The sequence below is a fragment of the Aspergillus heteromorphus genome (assembly GCF_003184545.1).
Source record: "Aspergillus heteromorphus CBS 117.55 chromosome Unknown BO70scaffold_2, whole genome shotgun sequence".
NCBI classification, from domain to species: Eukaryota; Fungi; Ascomycota; class Eurotiomycetes; order Eurotiales; family Aspergillaceae; genus Aspergillus; species Aspergillus heteromorphus.
The window spans coordinates 1167678-1180270 of record NW_020290407.1 but is presented as its reverse complement, the minus strand read 5'-3'; the positions used below and the strand labels follow the sequence as shown (position 1 = coordinate 1180270).

General features: G+C 52.1%; 6 protein-coding genes across 6 annotated transcripts; 4 read left to right on the top strand and 2 right to left on the bottom strand.

Moving 5' to 3' along the window:
• Positions 1-1348: 1348 nt before the first annotated feature.
• On the top strand, positions 1349-2651 carry BO70DRAFT_358469 (thioredoxin-like protein). Its single transcript, XM_025542303.1, has one exon. The coding sequence runs from the start codon at positions 1769-1771 to the stop codon at positions 2456-2458; it is 690 nt and encodes a 229-aa protein (XP_025403474.1). The 5' UTR covers positions 1349-1768; the 3' UTR covers positions 2459-2651.
• Positions 2652-4560: 1909 nt separating this feature from the next.
• On the top strand, positions 4561-6329 carry BO70DRAFT_384588 (quinate permease; the record flags this gene model as incomplete). Its single annotated transcript, XM_025545670.1, has 5 exons — positions 4561-4657; positions 4711-5126; positions 5184-5580; positions 5643-6070; positions 6126-6329. The coding sequence occupies 5 exons, from the start codon at positions 4561-4563 to the stop codon at positions 6327-6329; spliced, it is 1542 nt and encodes a 513-aa protein (XP_025403473.1).
• A 603-nt stretch (positions 6330-6932) lies between these two features.
• Positions 6933-9014, top strand: BO70DRAFT_283959 (GMC family oxidoreductase; the record flags this gene model as incomplete). Its single annotated transcript, XM_025539107.1, has 6 exons — positions 6933-6964; positions 7041-7160; positions 7231-7447; positions 7523-8056; positions 8112-8715; positions 8773-9014. The coding sequence occupies 6 exons, from the start codon at positions 6933-6935 to the stop codon at positions 9012-9014; spliced, it is 1749 nt and encodes a 582-aa protein (XP_025403472.1).
• An 803-nt stretch (positions 9015-9817) lies between these two features.
• Positions 9818-10759, top strand: BO70DRAFT_283548 (YoaK family protein; the record flags this gene model as incomplete). The annotated part of the gene is made up of 2 exons (XM_025539095.1): positions 9818-10031; positions 10167-10759. The coding sequence occupies 2 exons, from the start codon at positions 9818-9820 to the stop codon at positions 10757-10759; spliced, it is 807 nt and encodes a 268-aa protein (XP_025403471.1).
• A 129-nt stretch (positions 10760-10888) lies between these two features.
• BO70DRAFT_358464 (MGR2/ROMO1 family protein) lies at positions 10889-11899 on the bottom strand. The gene is made up of 5 exons (XM_025542302.1): positions 11882-11899; positions 11755-11781; positions 11671-11700; positions 11525-11615; positions 10889-11439 (listed from the first exon to the last, which is right to left on the bottom strand). The coding sequence occupies exons 2-5, from the start codon at positions 11762-11764 to the stop codon at positions 11316-11318; spliced, it is 255 nt and encodes an 84-aa protein (XP_025403470.1). The 5' UTR covers positions 11765-11781; positions 11882-11899; the 3' UTR covers positions 10889-11315.
• BO70DRAFT_83278 (uncharacterized protein) lies at positions 11740-12118 on the bottom strand. Its single transcript, XM_025548763.1, has one exon. The coding sequence runs from the start codon at positions 12078-12080 to the stop codon at positions 11799-11801; it is 282 nt and encodes a 93-aa protein (XP_025403469.1). The 5' UTR covers positions 12081-12118; the 3' UTR covers positions 11740-11798.
• Between the last annotated feature and the right edge of the window lie 475 nt (positions 12119-12593).

Here is a 12593-nt window from a genome sequence, read left to right as displayed (position 1 = left end):
GAGAGCCACCACTGGGGCGATGAATCCCAGCTGTGTGAAAGGGTAGTGGTATAAGTGGCCATCGATATTGTCGGGAGAGGTGTCTCGATGCAGCCACAGTGGGTTGTGGTCACAGTGACGGTAGATGTAGTCAAGCCGGTTGAGCAAGGCACTACGAAGTTTTGTGTCAGAGTGATGGCAGCCAACTCGTTGGTATAATTCCATGCTGTCCGTTTGTCACGGTGGCTGCGAGAGAAGTTGTAGACACAGATCCCTGATTAGTTGAAGAGGTGCCTGAAGGGGACGACCCGGCGGCGACTGTCGGTGGCAGAGCAATTGAAGAGGTTTCCGCACTGGATGGTTTACCGGATTGGGGGGGAGCGCTGCTCGATAGACCAAAAAGATGTCTCGACATTCTTGTTAAAAATGCCCTGTCTTCTGTTCGATAACATGACCAGGTCGCTCGCCCCCGCCAAGAAGGGGTAGACTCACACTCTCTCAGCTTCTGCTAGTAGCTCAAAGTCAAAGAATACACCCCCGTCTTCCAATTGACTAACTCTCCAGCGGTCGGTAGAATACTCCCATTCCCAAATACGCGAATGAACCATGGACCCTTCCAGCTCTGGCAAGCACACAGAGGTGGAACTTCAAATTTATAAAAATCACTCGAATACATCACACAAACATCCTTGACTGCAATGCATTTTCAGCTTCGAACCACTCACATACAACATGGTGTAAACTGTCAGAAATAGGACTTATACCCCTAGACTAGAAAGGAGTCTCGACATCATTCTAGCCAGGAAGGTATCTGTTCCTATTGATGAAAATCAAGACCATTGTTTTTGCTATCCCGTGGGTAGTTCTGAAGGAGCTGGTTGCTTTGCTCGTAAAACACATTGGTCCTTTTCCAGATGCGACATGGAAAAAAAAAAGATCGAAATGTAGTGGTATATTATACCTGCATGAAGCCGTTATGGTCGCCGATATGAGAGAAAATATTTCTGCAGTGAATGATACCTACCCTCTAGTATTATCCAGGGACAAGATTCACTTATTAGTTCTCTTCCTACCCGAGGAATAGCCTCCCTGCTGGTTGGTATATTTTTGTCTCATCATCAAACCACAGGATCGATATCCGTTACATATAAACAGCACGCGTCGAGACAAGATCCGGACAGCCAGCCACTCGCAACTGAACGATAATGCTCGTGGGGCTAAAATTAACACGCCGTTCCTGGCTAGTCGATCGGGGATCGTGACCAATTTGAGGGTTAGATCTGGGCCGGGGTTCGCCGACCCAACTTGCTGTCAATGTCATCGCAGTCAGGATCCTGATCCACCCTTCTAACAAACTATCCATGTCAGCGAAGTACTCCGTACATCGACCGGAAATAACGATGACGAGTCCGGTCAAGGGAGATATAAATAGCCAGGGGACATCAGCCTAGGATGGCATGCGGTTGGATGCGATAAGCACCAAAGACACCAAGGATCTCACCAAGGAGCGACTAACCTCGCGCTTGCGGCTGCCCCTCCTTATTTCATCCGTCAAATTAAACCAGCCCAGCGAGATAGGATGGGCGCGATGAGGCCATCTGTCAGCATGCTGCGACTACGTTATTTAACTGAATGCTTTTTTCCAGATGCATCAGTTTCCACCACTTTCGTTCTTGCATCGCTGACCTCGAGAATTGGACGTTAGCAACACCAATCAACACCATCAATCACCACCACCACCACCGAATCGCACCGAGTCCAGCGCCTGCGTGCCTGCAACATCATCAAAATGGCGTCGCAAGACACTTTCCAGCTCTACTCGTTTTACAACTCCTCCTGCTGCCAGCGGATTATCATCGCCGCTCACCTCAAAGGCATCCCTCTTGAATTCGCCTACCTGAATCTCGGGGCGCGAGAACACCAGGGGGACGAATACAAGGACGCGCTGAACCCGAGTGGTAGCGTGCCAACGCTAGTCATACACCACCCCGATGGCGAGAAGACCATCATCCGACAGTCCATGACCATTTTGGAGTACTTCGACGAGCGCTTCCCCGACACAAACCCTCTCCTGCCACCCGCCTCGGCGTGGAAGGAGCGCATCCAGATCCGCGACCTGGTCAACATCATCGCGATTGACGTCCAACCTGTCACAAACTCTCGCATCTGTAAACGACTGAGGGCCGTGCGAGATAACGTCGATGATCAGATTAACTTCGCCAGACAGGTGTTCACGGATGGTCTCACTGCCTACGAGGCGTTGCTCTCCCCATCGAGCAAATACTCGTTCGGCGACCAAGTCACCCTGGCTGATGTGGTCCTGGTTCCTACCGTCGATCAGGCCATAATGTACAAAACCCCGTTGGACTTCGCGCCAAATGTCAAGAGGGTGTATGACTCGCTGAAAGAACTGGAGTCGTTCAAGGCTGCCGATTACAGAAGGCAGGGCGATACCCCGGAGCAGATTAGGCTGCCTTGAAAACGAGGTTAAATGTTGCAGCATGCATGCGTGACTCGGGTTTGAGCTGTCACATCATGTACAAACACGTTTGCCCGTTCCGTTCCTGTTGCATGGCAAATTTACACATCTGTGTCGAGAGCTTATCCAACCACGCCATAACCAGCCGTAAGACAGTGCACAGCGCATTGCTGACAGATACTAGCGAATTTTATCGATTATGGCGCTATTTGCGCGAGCACTAGATATGATCTATCCAGGTAGCAGTTTAGCGAACATACCGAGATGCATGATTGTCACTTGTTGCATATGCAACTCAAGGTTACCCCTCCAAGAAAGCCTAAATCGACATGTAAGCGCTGCCCAGCCAAAACTCGAATCTGGCTAGTAGGTCAGCATTTCGTTGGCTAGACTTGCTCGGCAGTGAAGTTGCGACTCTCCTACTCAAGGTCCGAGGAGAGGAAATAAGGAAAAACGTCTGGCTCGCTGTACAGGCAGCATTCGTGGCATGTAGGATGCGCATGCTGTCGGAATTGAAAACGCAGTACGCGCGGATGAGATAGGGAAAAAAAAGGTCGCAGCAACAGTCCTCGCATTTGGGTGGCCAAGATAGCTCCGAATGCAGTTGGGACTGCACAGCCAGTTTGTATGCAACTAAGGAGGTACCTCTTCTGTCAGTGCACCCAGGAGAATGTTCTCGCATGTCCTCGACTGTAAACTGAACACATAACCCGAGCCATTCCGTCTGTATGCTGTAGCTAGATATGTGCCCTGGATTCAAGCGTATTGAGAGAAACGACTCATTGATGCAGATGTGATAACCTCCATGAGCTTCCTGTCGCCAATGTCGTTACATGTCTTGTGTAACTTGACCTATGGATGCATTGCTGGGATTTGGACCGAAAGCATGGCTTACTGCCCCGTATATTAGTATTTCGGAGAGTTCGAGGACAATGGTAGTAATGCGTCCGTATTGCTGCATTTCCATGTGTCGAACCTAGGACATGTTTGTCTTGTCTTGTTTGTCATTTTAGTGTCGCATGGACTCTTGGCCAAGGAGGTCCAGAGGTAAGTACCCTCGTTCGAAAGTCTCAGAGTCCAACTCTAAAAAAAGAACCGTACCGAGTCCTGAATTTGCTTATTGGAGATTCCCATCGCTGGAGCATAGGCTTGTCGCTAGTGCAGGGAATTAAGTCGTACGAAAATGATAAATGCATGGTCGGAGAGGGGTAGGAGCGTAGTATGCGTGAGAGTAAACAGATCGACCAGTCTGTAAGGTCTTCCAGGTTAGCACCATGGATTTTCGGCAAAATAATCCCCTCTTCTGTTTCGCATCTCCATCTTACCTGTTTCCGACAGTGTGTAGCCACTAAAGACTTTCAGAGTTGCGCGGTACGCGCCATCACCAGTCTTGACTTGATTTTTGACAGCTTCTTCACAAAGAGATCTGTGCTCAACTACCTGATGCATCATGGATGATAGGTGGCTCCGTCATGATGAGAGTGGTGTATTCGCTGCGTGGGACATGCTAGACTCAATAGTCTGGTCCCATTGCACCGAAACCAAGTCTGGGGGATGGGGATGAACATTGGGAGGGCGAGAATAGTTTGGTTTTTCTTTTTCGCTCCTGGCTTCTGAGAGAAACAAGCATCGGGACGGGGGATCCATGGCCAGGGCCCTAGTGATAGTCGCTCGCCCAGGTAGATAACGCACCCTTGCTTATTGGTAGACGGCCCAGTCAGTAGTGGGCTAGGAAGGCTTGCGCACACTCCAGCCGACTAGCCAGCCGTATCCGAGAGAGTGATTTAGACCATGGCCCTGGGCAGCAAATAAGGACGGCGATGGTGGAGAGGGAGAGCTGTTAGAGAGCGGGTAAGGCTGAACCCCCATCCACTCGCTTGCCGGCTGCAGGCTCCACCGGCAACACAGTGCAACGCGGTGGACGCACGAGGGCTGCCATCCCCGTGAATTATTCCTCTGATGGCCGGGGTGGGGAGAGGGTGTTTCTACTCTGGCAGGCAGGGCGGACGCCCTCTTCTCCCTATACAACATGTCTCCAGGTCACTCCCATTATTTACACCCCAATGCTTCATACTGACCGATAGCCCTTTCACTTGCCCAAGATGCACGGCTCGAACGACGGCTTCTTCTTGTTGAAGAGGCTCACTTTCAAGCTTATCTGTGCGGCGCTCTGCTTTGGATTCTCGGGCGCGGCTCGAGGTTGGTAGTTGTATCCCCTCTTTTGGAGGACACCTCCAACTGACTCTCTATAGGTCTCGACTCAGGTCTTATTGCTAGCACCGTTGCCGAACAGTCCTTTATCAACCAGTTTAATCTAGAGGCAGAATATCTCAGTGCATCCCAGAAGGCAAATCGGTTGTCAAACATCACATCCATGGTGCACATTGGCAGTTTGCCCGGTGCCATCATCGCGTTTATGTGCAGCGAACGCATTGGAATACTTTGGACTGCCAGACAATGTTGTTTGCTTTGGATATTAGGATCGGTGATCTTCATCACATCACACAACCTTGGCCAGGTCTATGCCGGCCGGTTCATAATGGGACTGGGGATTGGACAGTTTGGCGTCGTCGCTCCCCTTTACCTTGGTGAGGTTGCGCCCCGGGAGATCCGTGGGATGCTCGTGGGCACATATGGCATGTCAGAATACCTGGGAATCATGATTGGAGTGAGTCTGCTGGTAATTTCCATGATAGTTCTGAGTCGGCTTGCTGATCAGAAACAGTACTTCTCCATATGGGGCGCGTCCATCCATATACCCAACTCGAGTGCGAAACAGTGGATTATCCCACAAAGCATCCAGATTGTGTGGGCAGGCTTGCTCTTATTCTCGTCACTGTTCTGCGAGGAAAGTCCGCGATTCTTGTGTAGACAGGGACGCCCCAAAGCAGCACTGCATGCCCTTGGACGGCTATGGAACCTGTCGCCTTTGGACCCGGGAGTACACCTCGAAGTAGCGAATGCTCAGATGCAGCTTGATCTCGAGCGTCAGGTAACACCAAAGATACGATTCATCGGTGCCCTGAAGGAGCTCTTTGGGACGAAATCTCACCTGAAGCGAATCGCACTTGTCTTCGTCTTACAGTGCTTGGGCGAGTGGTCGGGCCCGAACTCGGTCACTAGTAAGTTTCAAACCTGGAGCAGATCGTTGTAGAGAATGAAGAAAATGCTAATCAGTATCCAGCATATGCGCCCGAGCTATTTGGGCTGTTCGGGATCAAAGGCCAGTCGCAAAAGCTGTTTACTACGGCCATTTTTGGTGCTGTCAAATTCGCATTCGCATTGATATCTGCACTGTTCCTGATCGATTTTCTTGGAAGGCGGAAGACGCTCTATATCGGTCTCATGATTCAGGTTATCGCGTTGACTTATGACTCCATATTTCTAACCATCTTCTCATCGCTGTCGGGAGACTCGCAGCAGGAGCCAGCAGTGAGGCATGCGGGGATTGGCGCGATCGCGATGATTTATTTGGTCGGTGTTGGATGGGCATTGGGCTGGAACTCCATCCAGTATTTGATCGCCGCAGAATCCTTCCCGCTGCGAGTTCGGATTGCAGGCGTGAGTCTAGTGACCCTCTGGCATTATGCCAACCGCATCGGAATATCCAAGGTCTGGACACTGGCTATAACCCATCCCCCAAGGCCCCTTTGGCTGACCTTCCTAGGCTACCACGGTGATGCTGCTCGAGCACGACTCCTTGACGCCGAAAGGCACTTTTTGGTTTTTCACGGGCATGTCTTTGCTGGGTCTTCTGGTTGCGTGGCGGTTCCTACCCGAGACCTCTGGCAAAGGGCTGGAGGAGACGAATGAGATGTACAGCAGCGGGCGGCATGCCAAATCCCCGCACGAGGCACAGGTAGACTTTTGAACTCGGAACCTCAGCGGAATTTGCCCGTCCTTGTGTATCTAGGGAAGAGTGCTTAAGGTTATTGTGAATCCGGGGGCCTGGCAGATCCGCATATTTCCGTTGGTATTTCCCAAACCTGGCACTTACCCCGCAAACCTTCCTTCGTCCCAAAAATTGGCCGGTGAGCCAATTGGCCGGTTTCCATCGTGGGTGACATCAATCGACATCAACCAAGGGTTATCTAGTGGATGGAAATAGACGAGAGGTAGCTGGGATCACTGGAGTCGGCGAAGAGGAGAAGCTCGTCTACTTCCCTCGATTGGCGGGGACGCTGTAGGCCAAGGCCGACCTGGGGCAGCTGACTGGCCGCTGGGCTGTCGGAGCGGAATGGCATTCCCACTCTCGCGTATAGCTTGCAGTAGTACGGAGTAAACGACCCTCTGCTTCGTATAGTGGCCGATAGTTGCGGAATGGGGCGTCACCTTCTTCCTAGGCCCAGTTCCTTCGAGGAACGATGATCGCGTCCCGTGTGACGCCCCCGAGTACAAAATGCGCTTCCATCGCGATCGGGTTGCCTTCTTTCCTCCCTTCCTTCACTCGAACATCGACCGAGACTCGCACAGAATGGGCGATTCCTATGACTACATTATTTGCGGGTAAGTGATCCTTCGGTGGAGCATTACGTTCCCGCCTTCTCGTGCTCACCAAAACTGACTGCCTCTCCTTGCTCAGGGGTGGCACTTCGGGGTGTGTTGTGGCCGGACGTCTCGCTGAGAATCCGCACATGAGGATTCTCGTCATCGAGGCCGGGCAGCACAATAAGGACCTGGAGAATGTTCATATGGTTGGCGGGTTCGTATGCCATACTGCCATTCACTTTGCCTCTGGTCAATGGACGCTTACCAAACACAAACACTACTAGTTGGAGTAACAATTTCGATTCGGAGACGGATTGGAATATCGTTACATCGCCAATGCCCGGTGTCAACAATCGCCAGGTCAAGCTGAGTAGAGGCAGATTCCTCGGTGGCTCGAGTGGCTGTAACGGGACGCTCTGTATACGCGGCAGCAAACAGGACTACAATGACTGGGGCCTGGACGGATGGAGTGGGAATGAGTTCTTCCGACACATGCAAAAGGTTCTAGCAGCATTCCCGTCCCGGAGTAGCAGACAGTAGTGATATCAACGTGCGATGGCTGACCTCTCCCACCAGGCTGAAACATTCCACACCAAACCGTGGTTCAAAGCTGCCGACAGATACCACGGGAAATCGGGTCCTCTCCACGTCGAACCACACGATCTTGCACCTATCTCTGAGCGTATCATAGACTCATTCGTCTCCCAGGGTCTTCCGCTCGACCATGACATGTTCACAACCGGCGAGACGCCTCATGGCTGTGGCCATGTGCCTCGGACAGTGAAGAACGGGATCCGTACAACTAGTGGCGACTTTATCACGAACGCATACCATCGTAGCAATGTCACAATCATGACAGATACTACTGTGGATAGAATCCTCTTCAAGGACACCCCGAGCGGGCTGAAAGCTGATGGCGTGGTGGTGCTGACAGCCAGTGGGCAGAGAATTGTGCGTGCGGATAAGGAGATAATTATCAGCAGCGGGGCTTATTGCAGTCCTACAATCCTTATGAGGTCTGGAATTGGCCCAGCGGACGAATTGCGAAGAAATGGTATCCGATGTGTGGTTGATTTGCCTGGTGTCGGGCAAAATCTTCTGGATCATCTGGTGAGCACATTCCCTCGTCTTAACTATAGTGCCGTCTCTGACAATGGCCGATAAGATTGTTTTCATGTTCTACGAGACGGAAAAACCCGGTCTGACAACGGATCATCTCGTCTACCATAATGACAATTTTGAAAAGACCTATGCTCTTTGGAAGAGCAAGAAACAGGGCTTTCTGTCGACCTTCCCCTTTGGATGTTTTGCTTTTGCGCGCCTGGATGAACGTCTTAAGGACGAGCCGCTATGGAAGAATGCGCCCCGACAACCGGGTCGTGATCCGATGGGATTGACTCCCCAACAGCCAAATGTTGAGTTCTTCACCACAGAATGCTACGGGGGTCCGAAACAATACGATCAGTTCCCCATTGACCACAAACATGCATTCTCAATCATCGCAGAGCTGTTCTCACCTAAATCCCGTGGGAGTGTGACATTGAAGTCGAAGGACCCCCTCGACAATCCGGTGGTGGACTGCAACTACCTATCAGATCCGTTGGACGTTCTCGTCTTAACCGAAGCGTGTAGGTTTGCGAACGAGATCATCACCAAGGGCTCTGGGACAAAGGACATTGTTAAAGGGTCCTGGCCACCCAATCTTACGCATCACACCTACACCAAGAGGGAGGAGTGGATTCCCTATGTGAAGGAACATGCCACGACTTGTAAGCTTTACCCTTACCACTCATCAGTCTCAGCTGTACTAAGCTATGCCTCTCCAGGCTACCATGCGGCAGGGACCTGCGCTATGGGCCAGGACAGCGATCCACGCGCTGTCCTTGATAACCAGCTGCGCGTGCGAGGAGTGACTGGCCTCCGCGTTGCAGACTGCAGTGTCATGCCAACACTCCACGGAGGTCATACCCAGATGCCTGCTTACGGTATCGGTGAGAAGTGCGCGGATCTTATCAAACAGACGTGGACTTCGTCCCAGGTTGGAGCTGTGGCTGTGGCGAAGCTATGAGGTGTCACGCTGACGATGCTTCCGATGCATCATGCCAGGTGGCTCGTGTCTGTTCAATGAGATACCAACTGTCATATTGAATTTTATTTTTCTCGCAATACATGTTTTCCGACATCGGCTATGAAGCGGTTCCTTGCGAAACGAACCCACCCAGTAAAAAATGCCTACCCGGGGAGTGAAAATGACCCCGAGCCAGCGGGTGGAGCCAAGGCAAGCTTTCTTGAGCCTCGAAGACACCCAATTACAACCGGGAGCTTCAGCCTTGTGGACCCTAGCTTGGCTTCATTTCCGCGCTATCCACAGCCTACGATGCCGATTGTCCCGGCGACCACAAAATCCCCTTCAACGCGCTATTGCCATTTGTCCATAACCCTCGTAGGGCTGTTGCGGTAAGGCTGATATTCTACGCTAAAAGGCCTCCGAAACGTCACCCATCTCTTGCGTGATACGAGTCCAAAATGGCGACGAGGGAACGGAATGCTTCACAAATTTTGCAGAGGTAAATACCGAATAGCTTTGACAAAACTGTTTTTGAAATCGAGTCCGGATTAGGGTTTAGGGTGCTGGGGGGCCATGCGTGGTTTTCATTTTTTTTACTCTTTGGATTGTTGTTGCCGTAGGTTCATGTCAGGCTGACTTTGCACTCCAATCTTCCAATAAACTTCCGGACAATTTATAGCGGCAATCAATCAATCCGTTCATATTTCCGCTGGTGACACCACACCACATACCTTACCACACCTCCCACCCTTGTACTACATACATACATACCACAGCCCCTCCCCATCCACCACATCTTAGGGATGTCCGAGCCCTCGAGACCCCAGGTCCTCCCAATCATGGAGTCCAGTATTTCCACCAACGAGAAAGTTAGAATGCTCAACAAAGACCGAATTTTGCGACAGACGGTCGATAACAACTACGCGGATCTGATCTGCATCATTCTATGTTTTGTCACGGGGCTATGTGATAGCTCTGCTTTCAACGCCTGGTCCTGCTTCCTGGCCATGCAGACCGGTACATCACTCCTCCCCTCATTACCCCATTACATCCATTACCCCGTGCAGCACAATGCAGCTATCCCCAGTACCCCCGCATCCCATCCCATCCCATCCTAACATACTACCAACTAACCCACCCCCTCACCAACAGGAAACACCGTCGTCCTCGGCCTCGGCGCCGCCAACCTCCCAGCAGACGACAAATACAGTTGGCTAAAAGCCCTCGTCTCAGTCTCGTCCTTCGTGGTCGGATCCTTCGTCTTCAGCTTCGCGGGGCGCATCCTCGGCCCAACACGTCGCGGAACCCTCTTCGCGTCGTTCATGGTGCAGGTCATTCTGATCGTGATCGCCGTCTCGCTTATCCAGACCGGCATCGTTGCCCGCGGTGATGTCTCCTCGCACAATCACCCCTTACTAGACCTCATCCCGATCGGGCTTCTCGCGTTCCAGTCCTCCGGATCTATCAACTCGACCCGGTCGCTGGGGTTCAATGAGATCCCGAGCGTCGTGATCACCAGCGTGTATTTTGATATCGCGTCGGATAAGAACATTCTCGCTGTGCAGAATGTGAAGCGCAATCGCAGGGTGGCGGGGGTGGTGATGTTGTTAATTGGGGCGATTGTGGGGGGCTGGTTGAATCGGAGTGAGGGGGGCATGGCGTCGACGTTTTGGTTGGCTGCTGGGATTAAATTTGTGATTGGGTTTGGGTGGTTGTTTTGGTTGCCGAAGAGGGTTGAAGGGTGAGTGAGGGTAAGGTGTTTATTGTCTTGGTTAATGTCCATGGGTGGGAGGGGTGAAAAGTGTCTTATTGTATAGCGGGGTGTTGGGATAGAGGGTATAGTATAGACTTTGGTTTTTTAGACAACGCTTGGTGGTATTCTGGATTCAACTAGATTTGCTGTTTGGTTACTCTGTACTCGGGGCATTGCGTGCCTGGGATGCGCCTCGGATGTAGTATGCAACGCAGTCTGGGTGTACGATTGCCCTGCAAACCATAGGACAAGCTGCATTGCCTGCAGTTCTTGCTATCATCATTCGTGACCTCCATTAACGATTAACTCAACCTTGTTATCACGCCTCCGTACGCGGCATCGCATCGGTTGACTATGGGCGGCTCCGAGCCGCCCTTTTTCAGTTATGTACATTATACTGTCAGCAGTGCTTTGCTTCGTCTCGGCGTCTCGTTGATTACTCCTCGACCATTGTCGAATGACCCAGGATATGCTATTGTACAGTCTCGTTCCGTCCACTCAATCCCATTCCTTCCAATTGATGTGACCGGATCGCTTCATCTCAGCCTTTAGTCGCGGGCGGCGCGCAGAGGGCTTTGGCGGGGGAGCATCATCGGGGGTCCCCGGGCGCGGAGCCAGGCGTCGTTGTGAGGGCCTTCGGTACGGATAACGCTACCGATAGACATGAAGAGGCTGTTGGAGAAGTCGGTCAGTACTGGTCCGTACAGAGGTAACATTGGCGATCATGAGACTCGTCGGAAGGAATCTCCCAACTTACCCGAAAGTGGCGCCAGAACCAAGCATGTATTTACCCAGAGTGCGCATCACGCCGTTGGGGCCGGCGCCGTACTGGAAGATGGTGACGGTTCCTGGGCTGTATTAGCGAACGATTTGCGAATGTGTTGTAAGATTGTCTGGACGAACCGATTATGAAGCCCATGATACCACCGACAGCTGTTGGTGGTTAGCGAGAAAAGCCCCCCCTGGTTGTAGGTTAGGTGGACATACTGGATCCCATCATGGCACCCATCCGCACTGTAGAGCCAGTTAGTTTATTTGCATTGACACCTTGAGACGACCTCTGCTCTGTTGGGCAACGATGTCCCGCACGGATTATACTGAGGGCCAAACGTACTCTTCTCGAAGGTCGAGGGGCCATGCCCCTGGGGAGGACCAGCAACAACAGGCATTTTCGAAGGGATGGCAATAAAAATACAGTAGCCGGTGTCAGAGGGGTCGCAAAAAAACAAGAGGGTTCCCTCACACAGTCGCTGTTTCTCGGGGTCTGGGAAAGAGGTATAGAGTCGGCAGCAAAGCTCCCACGGTGGGCGCATCCCAAAGCCCGAGGCTTTGTTCAAGACACGTGATACCGCCTACCCGATGCAGACTAGCGACCGGTCCGTGCTGTGTTACCTAAGCTACACGTGCAGCTACACGTGATTCTCGGCCTGAGGCGTTAGGGAGCGAAGGAAGGACGAGGCCGTGAGCTGATCGGGTCTTCTCTCTCAGTCCCGCCAGAGTTGGCGGTTCCTTCATGAGATTATTGCGTTGAATCGTTTGAATTTAGTGCGTCGACCTCTCGTTAGGGCGGTAGTGCCGTCCTGAGCGTCCGTCATCCTTTTCCCGGTCGCTAGTACTTCCTCGCTCCTCGGCTTGGGCCAAGACCTCCTCCACGCCTCCTTGGTCTGAACCGCCTTCCTATTTTCCCATCCCAAACCTCCCTTCGGTCCCAACCGCCCCTATCCTATCCCTTCGGTGGTAAGTCTGACCCTCTGGCCATCAAACCTAGAAAGCCGGGTGGCTTGGAACGATGCCAGCCGTGGTTGCGTCGATGCGGAAGGGGCTCG